Source organism: Oncorhynchus tshawytscha, linkage group LG10 (genome assembly GCF_018296145.1).
Source record: "Oncorhynchus tshawytscha isolate Ot180627B linkage group LG10, Otsh_v2.0, whole genome shotgun sequence".
Classification (NCBI taxonomy): Eukaryota; Metazoa; Chordata; class Actinopteri; order Salmoniformes; family Salmonidae; genus Oncorhynchus; species Oncorhynchus tshawytscha.
Genome location: NC_056438.1, coordinates 29,327,096 through 29,346,559, shown reverse-complemented (window position 1 = coordinate 29,346,559; position 19,464 = coordinate 29,327,096). Strand labels below are relative to the sequence as shown.

At 41.2% G+C, this 19,464-nt stretch overlaps 1 protein-coding gene across 8 annotated transcripts in view; it reads right to left on the bottom strand.

The window, feature by feature from the left end:
- Window positions 1–19,464, bottom strand: part of LOC112260080 (EH domain-binding protein 1-like protein 1) — a 62,366-nt gene that overhangs the window by 41,839 nt on the left and 1,063 nt on the right. For 7 of the 8 annotated variants that reach the window (XM_042328473.1, XM_024434913.2, XM_024434911.2 and 4 more), the window contains exons 2-8: window positions 9,697–9,754; window positions 9,210–9,305; window positions 9,039–9,092; window positions 8,633–8,814; window positions 6,523–6,671; window positions 3,418–3,477; window positions 313–567 (exon numbers count right to left, since the gene is read on the bottom strand). In XM_042328473.1, coding sequence (XP_042184407.1) covers window positions 313–567; window positions 3,418–3,477; window positions 6,523–6,671; window positions 8,633–8,814; window positions 9,039–9,092; window positions 9,210–9,305; window positions 9,697–9,754 — 854 coding nt within the window. The remainder of the gene's footprint in view (window positions 1–312; window positions 568–3,417; window positions 3,478–6,522; window positions 6,672–8,632; window positions 8,815–9,038; window positions 9,093–9,209; window positions 9,306–9,696; window positions 9,755–19,464) is intronic. The other variant, XM_024434909.2, reaches the window with a different exon arrangement.

The following is a 19,464-nucleotide window of genomic DNA, read 5'->3' as shown; positions in this document are numbered from 1 at the left end:
TGGTGAAACTGCCACGTCTGTTTGTGATGTTACAACAACAAAGTAACTTCAAAACAAGACAGTCGTCGTCGTCGTCCCCCTTCTCAGACATCATTGCACGTGCGATAGAACAGCAGAGTATGTACTGCAATTTTTTTTTTTCCACGATGCTGGATGCTCATCTCCTACGTTTCACCAACAAAACAATTACAAATGTGCTGGGGGCGAACAGTTGCGCTGTTTCACCTTGTGCGGATTTCAGCTTGAAATATATTTATTTCAGCTTTATCATTGTGAATCAGTCTGTCTGTAAGTCAGTCAGTCTGCCGGTACCTGAGCCAGCAGCGGGTTGGAAGATTTTGGGCAGTGCAGGTGGGTGGGCGCGGACAAAGGCTGGCACTTGGTAGGCATAGGGGGAGGGTCGTGGCTGCTGAGCGGTGCCCGCGGGGCCAGTGGTGAGTCGGGAGTGGGCGGCAGGGGCGGGAGGCAGGGCGGAGGGGTCGAGGGGTACGGGCAGAGGGGGGCGTGACAGAAGTGAGATGGTAGACACAGTGCCAGATGAGCTACTCCAATCCATCTTACTGGCAGCTGGGTGAGAGATGAGGATGGGGTGGGAGGGAGGGGTGGCGATGGGCAGAAAAAGGAAGATGGAAAAGAGAGTAGGAGCAAAGGATAAAAGGGAGGACAGATGCAGGAGAAAACAGAATAGAACGGCAGGGAAAGTAGAGAAAGAAAGTGGTGTAAAAAAAAAATGGACCAAAGAGATGAGAAGATAAGTGAGATTCAGTTGAGGAAGAGAAGAGAGGGGAAACAGAAGTGAAAACAGAAGGGAAGAGGAAGTGAGAAAAGGGAAGAGGGGAAGATTGAAAGCATATAAGCAATGGAGAGTGATAGTACTCTGATACTCATACCATACAGTCAAACTGTACAGTTGCTCAAATTACTGTTTTTTCACACTGTAACTCTTCATTATCAATGATTAAACCCTACTCTAATTTCTATGTGCCAGGGACAATAATTATTGGTAAGGCCCCAGCATTCAGTCCCACAGTTTAATTACAGTACATTTGATACTGTACATGAGAAGAATTTAAAAGAAAAAGCTCAGCCCCTATGGACACCTTAGGACTCCGTATTGTGTAACCATACATTTTAACATCTATCAGATTCCATCACTTCAAACAGTGATTTAAACGACTGGTAATTTGTTTGCTTAATTTACCCTCGCAGAGAGTATCTGATTTAATATGAGAATGTAATGAGGTATACAACTTCATTTGAAACCTAATTGGCTAATATCCATTTGGTTTAATACAGTGAGGGAAAAAAGTATTTGATCCCCTGCTGATTTTGTACGTTTGCCCACTGACAAAGAAATGATCAGTCTATAATTTCAATGGTAGGTTTATTTGAACAGTGAGAGACAGAATAACAACAACAAAAATCCAGAAAAACGCATGTCAAAAATGCTATAAATTGATTTGCATTTAATTGAGGGAAATAAGTATTTGACCCCCTCTCAATCAGAAAGATTTCTGGCTCCCAGGTGTCTTTTATACAGGTAACGAGCTGAGATTAGGAGCACACTCTTAAAGGGAGTACTCCTAATGTCAGTTTATTACCTGTATAAAAGACACCTGTCCACAGAAGCAATCAATCAATCAATCAGATTCCAAACTCTCCACCATGGCCGCCAGTCGAAAACATGAATCAGCTGGCATCATTTTTATGGATATACACAAAAAAAGGTCCATTGAAAAACGAAACACAGCTAATTTGCACTCATTCCAGCTTCAGTTTGCAGTGATTGTGTTACTGTAGCTGTGTTGTTGGCTAGCTCCTCTGAACAACAGTGTCCTGACGAGTGAGCACATTTTCTATGCCAGGCGAAATCGCACCTCATTAACTCAATGTTATGGATGTACCCAAATAAATGTCACTAGTAACCAGCTTAAACAAATGCAAATGCAGCTACTTTACTGTTATTCTGGCTGCAATTTTGGACGTGACTGTAAATTAGCCGTAGTTGGCTAGCTAGCAAGCAAGGGATAAGAACGTTGCCAGACAGTTAAGAATGAACGACTGGGTCGCATCCATAGATACAGAACAAAAAGACTGAATGACTGGGTCGCGTCTCTAGCAACCCTAGATTTGTGTCGGGACTATATCTTGTGGAAGGATGAAATGGAATGAATAAATTAATCAAAATAACATGGTGATGAAAATGTTGTTGTTTTTTAAGTTAAAAAAATATATATACTGTATGTTGACAGCGTTCATCCACGTCCAATTATAAGTCTCCCTGGAAGTCAGATCAATCCACATAAGAAGAATATGCAGCTCTGATGCTTCTTACCAGAAACAGGCCACGGACCTCACATAAAGGTTTAAGGAAAGGGGTTACAAAGACAATTGGGTAAAACATGCCAATGACTGTTTTGATGGGCAGCCTTCAACCAAACACCTTCAACCCCTCATCCTTCACCCGATACTCACCACTGGGGAAAGAATTTTAAGGACATTATCAGAAAGCACTGGGACATTATTGATACTGACCCACAATTGAAACCCATCTATAAATATCCCCCATGGGTGTTTTTCTGTTAAGGGGACAGGACAACTTCACCGCATCAAAGCGAAGATGGACGGGGCCATGTACCGTCAAAACTTGGGCAAGAACCTCCTTCCCTCAGCCAGGGCATTGAAAATAGGTTGTGGATGGGTATTCCAGCATGACAATGACCCAAAACACACGGCCAAGGCAACAAACAAGTGGCTCAAGAAGAAGCACATTAAGGTCCTGGAGTGGCCTAGCCAGTCTCCAGACCTTAATCCCATAGAAAACCTGTGGAGGGAGCTGAAGGTTTGAGTTGCCAAACGTCAACCTCGAAACCTTATTGACTTTGAGAAGATCTGCAAAGAGGAGTGGGACAAAATCCCTCCTGAGATGTGTGCAAACCTGGTGGCCAACTACAAGAAACGTCTGACATGTGTGATTGCCAACAAGGGTTTTGCCACCAAGTACTAAGTCATGTTTTGCAGAAGGGCCAAATACTTATTTCCCTTATTAAAATGCAAATCAATTTATAACATTTTTGACATGCGTTTTTCTGGATTTTTTTTGTTGTTATTCTGTCTCTCACTGTTCAAATAAACCTCCCATTAAAATTATAGACTGATAATTTCTTTGTCAGTGGGCAAATGTACAAAATCAGCAGGGGATCAAATACTTTTTCCCCCTCACTGTAAATATGATTCATCAAACCATACAAATAATGTATATAGGTTGATGATCAATATTTAGACAAATGCTTATAACCCATGAATATCATAATTTCAAATGAGGGATGGGATGTTATATAGAAGGAGAAGGGATAGGGGGAAAAGTCCAATCAGGATTCAGAGGATGCGGGAGCAGGGGAGGAAACAGGAAGTTACCTGTGGCCTCTGGGTCAATCACAGGTCTCCATGCCTGATCACGTATTCTTCTTGTGGAGGCTTTCAAAGTAAAAGGAAGGAAGGAAGGAACATATTAAATTAAAGGAAAAGGAAAGAAAAGGAAGGAAATTAAATGGATATACCATGGAAAGGGAAGCTTGGCGTGGAAAGAGAGTTTCTTGGCGTTCATATATTTGAAAGGGAAAATGTAGAACAGGGAAATTGGGCCACCATAGTTGATACATAGGTGTGAGGCTGGAGAGTGGAGCAACATGCTATGCTGGTGTATTGAGCAATGTTTTTAAACATAAATGCTTAAAATAGAATTGTCACACCTCATTTGGCTGGCAATCATATGTGCAAAGTAAACATCTCCTATGATAATTTTGTTTACCTGTTACTACAGTTGAAGTCGAAAGTTTACATACACTTATGTTGGATTCATTAAAACACGTTTTTCAACCACTTCCACAAATGTTTTGTTAAGTTGACGGGATAGGGTTCCCTTTTGGGAACAACCCCTCCCCCATTCAGCTGGAACGGTGGCGCACGGAACGCAAAAATATTCTTAGAAATATTTAACCTCCACACATTAACAAGTCCAATAGCTCAAATGAAAGATAAACACCTTGTTCATCTAGCCAGCAAGTCAGATTTCTAAAATGTTTTACGGCGAAAACATAGCACATATTTAAAGACACAGCTAATTTGAATAGCCAAGTTGAACAAAATATGCAATCAACAACCGCAGGATTAAAAGAAAAATAATTCACTAACCTTTTGAAAATCTTCATCAGATGACAGTAATAGGACATATTACACAGTACATTTATGTTTTTTTTCAATAGTATGCAATTTATATCCATAAATCTCTGTTTACAATGACGCCATGTTCAAAAAATGCTACTCAAATGTCCGGAGAAATGATGATAGCTCCGCCAGATAAAGTCAGATAACAAGCAATACACATAATAAACTTTGACTAAATATACATGTTCTACATATAGTTAGAAAGATACACTTCTTCTTAATGCAACCGCTGTGTTACATTTATTTTTAACGTTACAGAGTTCGTTCACTAGGCTATAATATGAGACGGCGCTCAGAAATTAGCATTATGTCTCCTCTATGTTTGAGTCCACAGAAACACAAAATTACCACATAAATATTCCCTTACCTTTGATGTTCTTCGATCAGAAGCCGTGGAAGGAGTCATACTTACCAAAAACTGCGTTTGGTTTTCAAGTCTGTGTCTGGGTTATCAAACGCGACAAATTCCGGCTGAAATGCAGCCAAAATTCTAGTGGATGCGCATCAAAACTTCAAAATTACATATTATATGTCGACTAAACTGGTCAAACTAAGTGCAGATTCAAGCTTTAGGATGTTCTAAACGTGCAAAACAATTATCAGCTCGAACAGATAAACTGACATCGTTTGGTGAAACCTGGAACAAAGAGAGCTCCAGACGCGACGCGCGCATGGAAGTGCATGTATTTTCGCGTGACCCAAAGGTTTTAGCCCGCCAAAGGGCGAGGGAGCGCGCGATTCTCACAATGAAACGCCCCATTGAAAGGAGACATCGCGCTGAAGAGATAGAAACTGTTCCCAGATCCGTAGCTGGTTGGGAAGGGTGGGGGTGATGACGTCAAAGTTGGCCCAACTTTTCTGATGACAAGAGAGAGTTTGGGAGAATGGCTGCCCTGAGAGTTCTGCTTTACATACAGACATAATTTGAACGGTTTTAGAAGCTTTAGAGTGTTTTCTATTCAATAATAATTATTATATGCATATATTAGCAATTTTTGACAGATTTTTTTCCTGTTTACTATGGGCACGCAATTCCTCCAAAGGGGGCAGTATTCTGCCCTATCTTTAACAGGTTTTAACTTAACCAAACTATAGTTTGGGCAAGTTGGTTAGGACATCTACTTTGTGCATGATACAAGTAATTTTTCCAACAATTGTTTACAGACAGATTATTTCACTTATAATTCACTGTATCACAATTCCAGTGGGTCAGAAGTTTACATGCACTAAGTTGACTGTGCCTTTAAACAGCTTGGAAAAATCCAGAAAATGATGTCATGGCTTTAGAAGCTTCGGATAGGCAAATTGACATAATTTGAGTCAATTGGAGGTGTACCTGTTGATGTATTTCAAGGCGTACCTTCAAACTCAGTGCCTCTTTGCTTGACATAATGGTAAAATCATCATGTTGTGGGTGTGCTTTGCTGCAGGAGGGACTGGTGCACTTCACAAAATAGATGGCATCATGAGGATGGAAAATTATGTGTATATATTGAAGCAACATCTCAAGACATCAGTCAGGAAGTTTAAGCTTGGTCGCAAATGGGTCTTCCAAATGGACAGTGATCCCAAGCATACTTCCAAAGTTGTGACAAAATGACTTAAGGAAAACAAAGTCAAGGTATTGGAGTGGCCATAACAAAGCCCTGACCTCAATCCCATAGAAAATGTGTGGGCAGAACTGAAAAAGCGTGTGCGAGCAAGGAGGCCTACAAACCTGACTCAGTTACACTAGCTCTGTCAGGAGGAATGGGCCAAAATTGACACAACTTATTGTGGGAAGCTTGTGGAAGGCTACCTGAAATGTTTCACCCAAGTTAAACAATTTAAACGCAATGCTACCAAATACTAATTGAGTGTATGTAAACTTCTGACCCGCTGGGAATATGATGAAAGAAATAAAAGTTGAAATAAATCATTCTCTCTAATATTATTCTGACATTTCACATTCTTAAAATAAAGTGGCGATCCTAACTGACCTAAGACAGGGAATTTTTACCAGGATTAAATGTCAGGAATTGTGAAAAACTGAGTTTAAATGTATTTGGTTGAGGTGTATGTAAACTTCTGACTTCAACTGTATATGCATCACTGTCACATGAAGTGGATAAATATTCTTGTTTTTTCATTGTGTATGCAAGATTAGTATATAGCTACTGTATTTATCAGCGTGGCAGTATTCCAGACCATAGCATTTTGAGTGTCTCTGTCTCTGACACATTTTCTCTAAACCTAGACTAGATCTCGGAATATGAAAACACTGATGACTTGTGTAATGTCTGCTGAGACCACTACCTGTGACGGGAGTTGCGGCTCCCATGCTGGCTCCGATGCTGGCTCTTCTTCCGCCCTCTTCCTCGTCACTATCGTTGAAGTCATCCAGGTTGCCGATGTCACTCTGCTTCAGGCTCATCAGACTGGCCAGACTCTGCATGTCCTCATCTCTGTAGAGGAGAAAGGAAGCAACGAGCCTTATGACTCATCCCAAAACAGTAATATTGTCTAAATGACAGTTTATGACTAATCATTGAACATCATCAACTCACTATACAAGTGTATACAGGTCAGTAATGGCCAACTCAAACGTTTATATACTGTACCTATCCACTACATACCTACTTGAATTGCACAGTGTGTTATTTAACTGTAAGCTTAGTTAAAAGACAGTTGGCTCAAGGCTTTTTCAACTTTACATAATGTGGTAAACTGTTTAGTACAGGGTGGTTTGAGTAAGAAAATACACACACTACGTGATGACATTTTTACCAGGATTAAATGTCAGGAATTGTGAAAAACTGAGTTTAAATGAGTTCCTTATGTACATATTCTTTATCCCCTTACACTGTGTATAAGACAGTCGTTTTGGAATTGTTAGTTAGATTACTTGTTGGTTATTACTGCATTGTCGGAACTAGAAGCACAAGCATTTCGCTACACTCGCATTAACATCTGCTAACCATGTGTATGTGACAAATAAAATTTGATTTGATTTGATTTGAAGAAGAAGAAGAAGAAAAAAAAAGCTTAAATAAATAATTCTCTCTACTATTATTCTGACATTTCACATTCATAAAATAAAGTGGCGATCCTAACTGACCTAAAACAGGGAATTTTTACTAGGATTAAATGTCAGGAATTGTGAAAAACTGAGTTTAAATGATTTTGGCTAAGGTGTATGCAAACTTCCAATTTCAACTGTGTGTATATATATATATATATATATATATATATATATATATATATATATATACATATATATATATATATATATAAACACAGTGGGGCAAAAAAAGTATTTAGTCAGCCACCAATTGTGCAAGTTCTCCCACTTAAAAAGATGAGAGAGGCCTGTAATTTTCATCATAGGTACACTTCAACTGTGACAGACAAAATGAGAAGAAAAAAAATCCAGAAAATCACATTGTAGGATTTTTTATGAATTTATTTGCAAATTATGGAGGAAAATAAGACTCGTCAACAGAGATGTTAGCATGTTCCAGAGATTTCTGTAAGTCTTTAGCTGATACTCTAGGATGCTTCTTAACCTCATTGAGCATTTTGCGCTCATTGCAGTCATCTTTGCAGGACGGCCACTCCTAGGGAGAGTAGCAACAGTGCTGAACTTTCTCCATTTATAGACAATTTGTCTTACCATGGACTGATGAACATCAAGGCTTTTAGAGATACTTTTGTAACCCTTTTCAGCTTTATGCAAGTCAACAATTCTTAATCTTAGGTCTTCGGAGATCTCTTTTGTTTGAGGCATGGTTCACATCAGGCAAAGCTTCTTGTGAATAGCAAACTCAAATTTTGTGATTGTTTTTGTTAGGGCAGGGCAGCTCTAACCAACATCTCCAATCTTGTCTCATTGACTGGATTCCAGGTTAGCTGACTCCTGACTCCAATTAGCTTTTGGAGAAGTCATTAGCCTAGGGGTTCACATACTTTTTCCAACCTACACTGTGAATGTTTAAATGATGTATTCAATAGAGACAAGAAAATACAATAATTTGTGTGTTATTAGTTTGTCTATTGTTGTGACTTAGTTGAAAATTTGATGAATCAAATTTGATGTCCAATTTATGTAGAAATCCAGGTAATTCTGAACGGTTCACATACTTTTTTCTTGCCACTGTATGTACACACACAGTATATATTTTGGAGAAAAAAAAATAGTGACTAAAACCAAATCGAAACTGTGTAGAAATTATAATGGACCTATATTCATAGTTTCTTGACAGTCCAGCTCGTTAATAATCACTAGACAGTCAAGGAGCATTGAAAATTCCCAAAACGATGGATAGAGGACTATTTTTTGCAAATTTTAACGGCAAAATCCGTGAGGCCCTCCTGACCTCGTGGTTGAAGATTAAATGCTTCACTGATTAGATAAATGGTGACTCACGTGGCCTTGCCCTCTTTGAGGAAGACGCAGGTCAAGGTCAGTTTGAGCGTGGCCTCCACCACCTTCACCGACAGAGGCTTGAGCTTCAGCGTCAGGTCATACTGGGCAGGCGTGGCGCTGGCAAACTTCTTCATGTTGACGTCCACCGATGCCAGCACCTTCCTGTGGCCCTTGTTAGTCTCCTAGAAGGACGAAAGACAGGGGTCATTAGCCAATCGTATGTGTTCAAAATAATGCTGTTTTTAATCCAATGTATTTCACTTCACAGTATATAAGAGGCTTTAATTCAGGACATTTTTGGGTAGCATGTACCATGTCATCCTTGACAGCTCTGTCAAACGTATTCCATGAATCCGCCTTGACTAAAAATGGAATTCAGAATTGATGGAAACATTAATTCACTCACATTCTCAATGATGAACGTCCAGTCCTTGTCTTCAAATTCGTCTGCAGTCGGCTCCTAAATGTGAGAGATTTTTGAGAATAAGGAAACAATGTTTTGACAATTCAAATGCAGATTAATCTAAATGATTTCCCAATCATTCACACACATCTTCCTAGGGTTGAGATGCCATACCTTGAAAAGTGTGACATTGATGTCCAGGTTTTCGGGCACCTGCCATACCACCGTGCCCCTGTAGGGGTTCTTGATGCCCGGCTGCCATCCATGCAGCTGAGGATTGGAAAGCCCAGGTCAGGGAAAGGACCAGAGCATGTGCTGACCATATGCATTTTATATTGAATAAGCCACGTGTGTCTCATAGAGTGCTGAATGTTACTAGAAGTTAATGTGATGGGATTAATAAAGCAATAACTGTGATAAATAAAGGCAGATGTATCTATGGCTAAGCTCAAATCTCATACCTATACACTTCTGCATCTAGATGGTTCCATTTACTCAGACACAAGCAAATCTGACCTTTCCCCTTACAGGCTACACACCCTCAGGTAGGCTACATACCTTTGGTGCCTTCTCAGACTTCATCATGATGACAAGTGTTCGACAAATAGGCTACACATGCCACTCCTCTACTTGTTGAACGAAGTAGCTTTCCCCATATTACCTTGGTGCAGTTTCGTCTGTTTCTCCTGGTCCATACCACTCTCAGTTTGTCTGGTTGCCTGTAAGTAGAGAAAGGACAACATTTAATGACTGTACAGACGTATATAAACACTACATAAGTACATAAGTAGGGACTTCAGTGTCGACCAGTGTTTCCATTGATAATGCAGTATTTGGTTTCCTAACCCGTATCATAGGACCGAAATAGGCCGCAACTGGAGGTATTCTTTACATAGGAAAATACCGGTATTTAGCGTAGGATCGTTTACAGGACTGAGCTCCCTGTGCATCCTGTTCCTTCAGGCTATAACATGGCACAGTCATGTTGAATGTAAGCACATACTATGAACAGTATCAATGCACATACTAATACTGATGAATGCTTTTAGTCCATAGGCTAGGCTGTCTGGAACGTGGCTATATTTTAGAGCCATCAGAAATACATACCACCCCCCCCACCCCCCACCCCCATAGAGTGTTGGAATTTAAGAGGAACAAAGATAAAAGCTCAAGACATGACCAGTTGGCCTTCTCTTAAATACAAACAAGCATGCATGCACGCACAAGCACACACACACACACTGCTGTGAGGAAAAAAACAGAGAAGGGGGGCTTCAGCCTGGGCAAAAACCTACATCTTGTGACTCTGTTCAGTGCTCTGACTAACAGACATCTCAGAGGAAGAGAATGAGCTCCATAATCGGATCAACGTCGACAAACTAACTTCCCTGCTACGGCCTGAGTGGCAGCCTCCTAGAGTTCCTCTAGTATGGGAGACATCAGCTGGGGAATGTTCAGTAGGGCATATCATAGCAAAACATTTTACAACATTATTGTACATCCCCATTTCAAAACGTTCACTCTGACTGAACATGACCCAGCTGGGGCATTTTTCTTCTTCTTCTGTGTTTACAATCCTCAGGGCCCTATCAATAGAGGGTGTGGCCCTAGCAACCACCAGGGCATAATACTTCAATTTGTCTCCAGCCTCAGCCAGCAACCTCCTACATGTGTGTCACACAAGGAGGGTTGTCACTCAACAGATCTGTTCTAGACTAGAACAGCAATTATGTAATCCTAGAAGATATTCTTTGCAGGGACGTGAAATAACATTGTATTGTTTACCTTTGCCAACTCCCGACAACAAGAACCAATAGTGAGTGAGCAAGATATTGCTGTTCACATACAGTCAGTCCGGCGACTCCGAAAAGGTAAACATGCAACAGGCTAATTGCATGTTGAAGTGAAACAGAATACACTGTTACGTCTTGAAGTATATTAAAATTAACATAGTTACTTAAAAGTCTAGCTACCCATGAGTAAAACTATACAGTGCCCTGAAAAAGTATTTACCCCCTTTCTGACCATCACACTACCACCACCACGCTTGACCGTTGTGCGAGGTCCTCACTGTGGAATGCAGTGTTTGGTTTTCGCCAGACATAACGGGACCTATGTCATCCAAAAAGTTGACTCAAGTTTGTCAAAAAAAGCACCTGGAAGAACCTGGATGATCATCAAGATTCCTGGAAGAATGTTCTATGGACAGATGAGTCAAAAGTGGAACTTTTTGGACAACACGGGTCCCGTTATGTCTTGCAAAAACCAAACACTGCATTCCACAGCAATAACTTCATACCAACAAAGGTCAAGCATGGTGGTGGTAGTGTGATGGTTTGGGGATGCTTTGCTGCTTCAGGACCTGGATGACTTGCCATCATTGAAGGAACCATAAATTCTGATCAGAGAATTCTAAAGGAAAACGTCAGGCCATCCGTCTGTGAGCTGAAGTGCAGCTGGGTCATGCAGCAAGTTTGGTTGAAGATCTGACAACATTCAGTGTCAAAAAATATGCAAGTATTTCGAAAATCTGAAAGGGAGCATATCATTTCTCACAGCACTGTATTTCTGTTGGCAGAGGGAAAGAGAATAGAAGACATATAGAGAGGAGAGAGAGTAAGGGCAGAGTGTGAACAGTCTGACAGGGCCTCTTTCTCGTGTTGCAGGCCAGTTATAGAAGACGGGAGGATTGAAGAGAAAGGGCACAGTGGAAGGGAAGGGGCTGGGGGAAAGGTGGGGGGGCACAGAAATAGACCTGTAGAATGGTTGGTCTTAACCATTAGGTAACTGCTGCTTCAGTTCACCCACCGCCAGCCAAATATCCGCCTACCCCATGTACCTGCCAGCCACGCGCTCTAGCATAGTTACACACCGCAGTCTACTCTTGATGAATTGCACGGTGCCTGTAGTTCTCTAGAGCCAATATTCTAGAAGAGGTGCCGGTACTCACGCAGTGGACAATTTGAGGCGGCGGTGAGCACCCGGCCCAACTCAAGCACAGATGTGTTGCACGACAGTACCTATTTGTGAAATACATGAGAGACGTAAGGGTCGAAAAGCAACCAGAGCTTGCCACTGACCTGTCATCGAATTGGGTCACTCAACATGCTGATGAAACTGAAACTGTGTTTACATGGGTAGCTATACCAATAAGTAGCCAAATAACCTTCGTTGTGTGAATGGTTCCCACATCATCTTACAGGCTACAGTGTTATAGAAAGGATGTACTGTACTGTACTCCCATATTCCATCATGTCACACGAGTGTATGTTTTTGATCCCACTCCCAGCATGCATTCTGGAGGAAACACATTTGAGAGACTGATGTGCTGTATTCGGAGAATGAACCTTGAACAGATAACGCACACACATTATTTCTGCAAACTGAACATTAGTGATCAGCCGTTTTGCTAATCAGTTAAGTGGGATGGCCTGTCTAGCTGATCCACATTTGACACATTCTTCTTGCCAACTGGAAACATGGTAACCTCAACCAGAACACCCAAACACTATGGTCTGGTTCCTGCTATACTCTGTATGTGAACAGACACCAAGACCACAATGTAACAGGTTTAACATGTCTGAATTACAACAAAAACACACCCCTGAACTATCGGAGAACTTTGGTGAACACAGTAGGCCGAAACATAGTATGTGCACATGACCGACCCTTGTTACAGACCTGGGCTGCTGAGGCTCGTTGTGAGAGAGTAATGTGACGTGAGGTTTGTGGTTTCATAGCATCACATGACAGTATTGATGAACAAGCAGGCCCACAGTATGCAGCTAAGAGTCAGATCCCCAAAACATACAGACTACAATCACCTGCAGACAGTTTTTTAAATTTAAAACAGGCAAGTAAGTTAAGAACACATCATTAGTTACAAATACGGCTTAGGAACAGTGGGTTAACTGCCTTGTTCACACCGACATATATATATATTTTTAATACCTTTAATACTGGCCTGACGCTCGAACCACTAGGCTACCTGCCGCCCCCAACACATAACAATGCTTGTGTTCATTCCATATAATCAAACAGTCATAAGTGTCACGTCATCTTCTATGAATAAGAGGTTATTAAACTCGCCAGGCTTGATTATTATATCATTAGAATTAGACAGTAATTAAGGATGTTATCATCGAACTGAATACGTGTAGGACGGTTCGATAGACTGCCATCCCAAGAGCATAGGCCTAACATGCTGTTACTAGTGAAGTCGGTGAAGACGACAACAATGAGGAGACAGACAGAGAGCTAGGCTCGTCTGCAAGCGAAAGCTTGGAAGTAGGCTACATGCTAGGTGTGAGTAATAATGGAACTCTTGCAGTGACAGAGCCCAGATAGGAACCACAGCACCACTGGCTGTGTGCACATAACATGCATGCATAGGAGCTGACTTAAGTTAAAACCATGCTGTCGGGTTTGTGTGTGTGTGTGTGTGTGTGTGTGTGTGTGTGTGTGTGTGTGGGTTGTGTGTGTGTGTGTGTGTGTGTGTGTGTGTGTGTGTGTGTGTGTGTGTGTGTGTGTGTTGTGTGTTTGTGTGTGTGCGCGTGTGCGCGTGTGTATTAGAGGTCGACCGATTAATCGGAATGGAAGATTAATTAGGGCCGATTTCAAGTTTTCATAACAATCAGAAATCTGTATTTTCGGGCGCCGATTTGCTGATAAAAAAAAAAATGTATACCTTTTTAACTAGGCAAGTCAGTTAAGAACACACTCTTATTTTCAATGACGGCCTAGGAACGGTGGGTTAACTGCCTCGTTCAGGGGCAGAACGACAATTTGTCAGCTCGCGGGATCCAATCTTGCAACCTTACAGTTAACTAGTCCAACGCAATAACGACCTGTCTCTCTCTCGTTGCACTCCACAAGAAGACTGCCTGTTTTGCAAATGCAGTAAGCCAAGCTAAGTTGCTAGCTAGCATTAAATTTATCTTATAAAAAACAATCAATCATAATCACAAGTTAACTACACATGGTTGATGATATTACGAGATATTATCTAGCGTGTCTTGCATTGCATATAATCTGACTGAGCATACAAGCATCTAAGTATCTGACTGAGCGGTGGTAGGCAGAAGCAGGCGCGTAAACATTCATTCAAACAGCACTTTCGTGCGTTTTGCCAGCCGCTCTTCGTTGTGCGTCAAGCATTGCGCTGTTTAACCGAAGTGAAATGGCTAGCTAGTTAGCCTGCGCTAATAGCGTTTCAAACGTCACTCGCTCTGAGCCTTCTAGTAGTTGTTCCCCTTGCTCTGCATGGGTAACGCTGCTTCGATGGTGGCTGTTGTGTTGCTGGGTCGAGCCCAGGGAGGAGCGAGGAGAGGGACGGAAGCTATACTGTTACACTGGCAATACTAAAGTGCCTATAAGAACATCTAATAGTCAAAGGTTAATGAAATCCAAATGGTATAGAGGGAAATAGTCCTATAATTCCTATAATAACTACAACCTAAAACTTCTTACCTGGGAATATTGAAGACTCATGTTAAAAGGAACCACCAGCTTTCATATGTTCTCATGTTCTGAGCAAGGAACTGAAATGTTAGCTTTCTTACATAACACATATTGCACTTTTACTTTCTTCTCCAACACTTTATTTTTGCATTATTTAAACAAAATTGAACATGTTTCATTATTTACTTGAGGCTAAATTGATTTTATTGATGTATTATATTAAGTTAAAATAAGTGTTCATTCAGTATTGTTGTAATTGTCATTATTACAAATAAAAAAAATACAAATCGGCCGATTAATCGGAATCGGCTTTTTTGGTCCTCCAATAATCGGTATCGGTATTGAAAAATCAGAATCGGTCGACCTCTAGTGTGTACACGCACCTACCGTGCAGAGCAGTCATATGCAGCATTTCATCCGATTCACTGATTGAATTAGCATAGTGCATCATGCCATCGGTGGGGCTGTAAAACACGCAGCCTCGCCAGCCTGACAGTCTGTTTCCACGTGAGCAAACGATTACATGAGTAGATTAGGGTTAGGTTCTACTAAGAGATACAGTATCTGCTGAAAATTCTACATTTTGGGGGGCATCTAAAGCTCATTTGCGGCATTTCTACACAATGTAATATGTGGTGTCACTTTTATCGTAAATAAGAATAGAATATGTTTCTAAACACTTCTACATTGATTTGGATGCTTCCATAATTACATAGAATACTGAATGAACCGTGAATAATGATGAGTGATGAAAGTTACAGATGCACAAATATCATACCCCAAAGACATGCTGACCTCCCCTGTTATTGTAATGGTGAGAGGTTAGCATGTCTTTGGGGTATGATATTTGTGCATCTGTAACTTTCATCACTCATCATTATTCACGGTTCATTCAGTATTCTATGTAATTATGGAAGCATCCACATCAATGTAGAAGTGTTTAGAAACATATTCTATTCTTATTTACGATAAAAGTGACACCACAAAGACACAATACATTTACCATTCAATTCTATTGGGCACAAAATAATAGGAAACACAACCAAAACAAACAGCAAATGCATCTAAACAAATGTGTAGAGTCATTGCGTGCTATGAATGCTGGACCAAATACTTCACTTTTTACTACTTTAATAAACATACAAGTGAAGTTGTCCCAACAACTTTTGCTCCCCTAAAATGGTGGGGGACTATGTACAAAAAGTGCAGTCATTTCTAAACGGTTCACCTGACATGGATGAAAACACCCTAAGATTAAAGTGGACAGTCTGTACTTTAACTTCAAAGTCATTGTTTTGATTTCCAAATCAAACTTTTGGGAGTATAGAGACAAAATAAAATATGCCTCACTGTCCCAATAAGTACAGAGGGCACTGTAATTCATGTCATTGGACTAATAGGGCTGTAGAGCTCTCTTTACTTGACACAATACAGCTGGATCGCCCCGTCCTGCCCCTAGGGGTCCCACCGCCCTGCAGAGCCCCCAACCTAACACACACCACTCAGCTTTAGGATCTTAGTAAAACATGTATTATTGGTTTCAGGTGTTAGGCCAAGGCCAGAGTGAGAAGCAGCAGTATGGAAGACCCCCAGGGCCAGGACTGAGCAGCCCAGCAGCTAGGGATTGCCTTAATAGCTATCTCCCCTGACGTGGGCATGTTTTCACATCAGACTCCTTTTTGTTGTACAGTATTCCACAAAGGCATCCAGACCTTATGAAAGTTGCACAGTATACCCTTAATCTTGTAATAAATCAAATCTAGTGATATGTAACTTGACAAACATACCCTTGTAAAACTGACCATCCTACCAATCCTCGACTTCGGCGATGTCATTTACAAAATAGCCTCCAATACCCTACTCAACAAATTGGATACAGTCTATAACAGTGCCATCCCTTTTGTCACCAAAGCCCCATATACTACCCACCATTGCGACCTGTACACTCTCGTTGGCTGGCCCTCGCTTCATACTCGTCGCCAAACCCACTGGCTCCAGGTCATCTACAAGACCCTGCTAGGTAAAGTCCCCCCTTATCTCAGCTCGCTGGTCACCATAGCATCACCCACCTGTAGCACGCGCTCCAGCAGGTATATCTCTCTGGTCACCCCCAAAACCAATTCTTTCTTTGGCCGCCTCTCCTTCCAGTTCTCTGCTGCCAATGACTGGAACGAGCTACAAAAATCTCTGAAACTGGAAACACTTATCTCCCTCACTAGCTTTAAGCACCAGCTGTCAGAGCAGCTCACATATTACTGCACCTGTACATAGCCCACCTATAATTTAGCCCAAACAACTACCTCTTTCCCTACTGTATTTATTTTATTTTATTTATTTATTTATTTTGCTCCTTTGCACCCCATTATTTTTATTTCTACTTTGCATATTCTTCCACTGCAAATCTACCATTCCAGTGTTTTACTTGCTATATTGTATTTACTTTGCCACCATGGCCTTTTTTTGCCTTTACTTCCCTTATCTCACCTCATTTGCTCACATCGTATATAGACTTGTTTCTACTGCATTATTGACTGTATGTTTGTTTTACTCCACTGCTTTGCTTTATCTTGGCCAGGTCGCAATTGTAAATGAGAACTTGTTCTCAACTTGCCTACCTGATTAAATAAAATTAAATAAAACAATTTGCTATCCATTGTGACATTGTGGGAAGATAACCAACATTCCAATTTAACGGCAATGCATTTCTTAGACCCTATAAATGCTAGGTAACAGTTTCTTCTGATGACAGTCTCCAGTAAGAACATACACTTTGCCAGAATTCAGCCAGCCTTCACAAGAGCATAGCATGTTCAAATATGTCCCCTTTTGTGTTTTACACCTCCAGCAGAGGAATAACATGTCTGAGTGCATGATATTCAGTTCCACTGGCATAATAGTATGCTCTATGGATGGTCTTAAACTGCAGTAATTTATGTCTGAGATGATATGAACATGGCTGGGGTATTCAAACATATCTGTATCCATTCATCATCAACAATACTGTCTACCAGGTCTTCCTCACATGTTTGTTTGGCACGTCTTGTGTCATCGGGGAAAAGACGCTATCGACCCTTAATACAGTTTGGAAATCAACTTTAGGGGTCAGACTGCCTTTAAATAGTTTAAATCTTTGAAGATCCTGGCTTGTCCAGTTTTTGCCCACACAGTGAGAATAAAGAGTTGCATTTGCAAAAGTTCATCTCAGTGCCGTCACAGACTGATCATCCCTGGTTGCCTGTCCCTGCTGTCACCATCTGATGCTGCTCAGATGAAGCACGATAAAAGATGACCTTGGTGTACATTTATACATTGTATTATCCAAGAATAGAATCAATGGTTCAATAATTGAAATTACCATTATTCTCAGATCCCTGACTATAGTCTACCCATCAACTCAAGATGGGACTTTGTATCCATTCACTGATTGTTATAATATACTGCAAAATTCACCTGAGCGCCGTGGGCTGGTCTTCCCTTGCTGTCTGACCCTGTCACCATCTCACCAAGACATGATGAGCATAGTGATGTACACCATAACAGCGAAGCCTGTAGAGCTGTTAATACCATGTCAGTCTGAAAAGTAGGGAATTACCTCGGGAAACTGACAGATAAATAACATTGCGTTGCTATATTGACTCTAATAAATCCTCACATTGCACGTCAGAATAATATTGGTCTTCAATTGTTTGGCTGCTGGTTTCATAATTTGATTCAGGTCTATTGAGCTAAAAATAATAGCTAAAGTTTGTGAGCTAGCTCGCTAACATTAGCCAACTTTTGGCTCTCTTTAATGGTAGCTACATCATCTGGCAAAAACTAGCCAAGTTAATTTACTTCTGTTGAAACAGGACAAAACATTTCCATACACACAACAGCTGTTAGATACTGCTACCTGACAGATAGCTTGAGACTAGAGCTGAACTGGCTGTGGTAGATACTAACTAGCTAACGTTAGCTAGCTAGTTCATTCACTTCAGACAGAATTTCAATCGAGAGGGGATGAAACATTAGCTAAAGTTACATGTCAGTTACACTACTAGCTCAGCACTGGGAATCTTTTTTCTTCTTCTTCCAAACAGCAGTTACCTTGCCAGCTACAACAGTCAAATAAAGAGTAGCCAGTTTCTGCTCTGCTTGCTTTTACAACTCGGAGAAAAAGCATTACACACACACAGACAACAGCTACCTCTGTTTGCATGCTCTGTGGGGTCCGCGCAGTCCTAAATCCAGCCGGCTCAAATCGCCAAACAGCCTACCCGACCGCACTGAGGTGTCCGCATGGTCCTAAAGCACACCGTTGCCACTTTTTGTATCACAGAGCAATGATGAAACTGGGGGGTACAAAAATACAATTTCAGAATGTGGGGGGGGGGTCAAGTCCCCCTGACCACAGTGAAAGTTGCGCCCCTGAAATACTGTACCGTACAGTACATACAGACTATATTGTCTATAATGACGAGAACTCCTGGAGCTAAGGCAACATGCCAGTCTAAAATAGGCCTATATAAAAAGGTAAAACTACTTAAATAATAAATGGAGATTAAGTTAACTGTTCAATAAACACACTCCTCTGAATTTGGACAACTGGCCCAGTTAAAACAGAGAGGACACAGAAAGCCAAAGTGGAATAGTGTAAAAGAAACACAGCCCAGCTGCTGTTGTATAATGTGACCTTTGGGGAAAAGGACACCCATATTAACTCTATACTGCATGGAACAAGAATGTGCACACTCACACACCTGACCATTGAGAGAGAGCTTTCAGCACTGCAGCATACCACCCAGTGTCACACTGCTGGCTTGCTTCTGAAGCTAAGCAGGGTTGGTCCCTGGATGGGAGACCAGATACTGCTGGTAGTGTTGTTTGAGGGCCAGTAGGAGGCACCCTTTCCTCTGGTCTAAAAAATATATATCCCAATACCCCAGGGTAGAGATTGGGGACATTGCCCTGTGTAGGTTGCTGTCTTTCT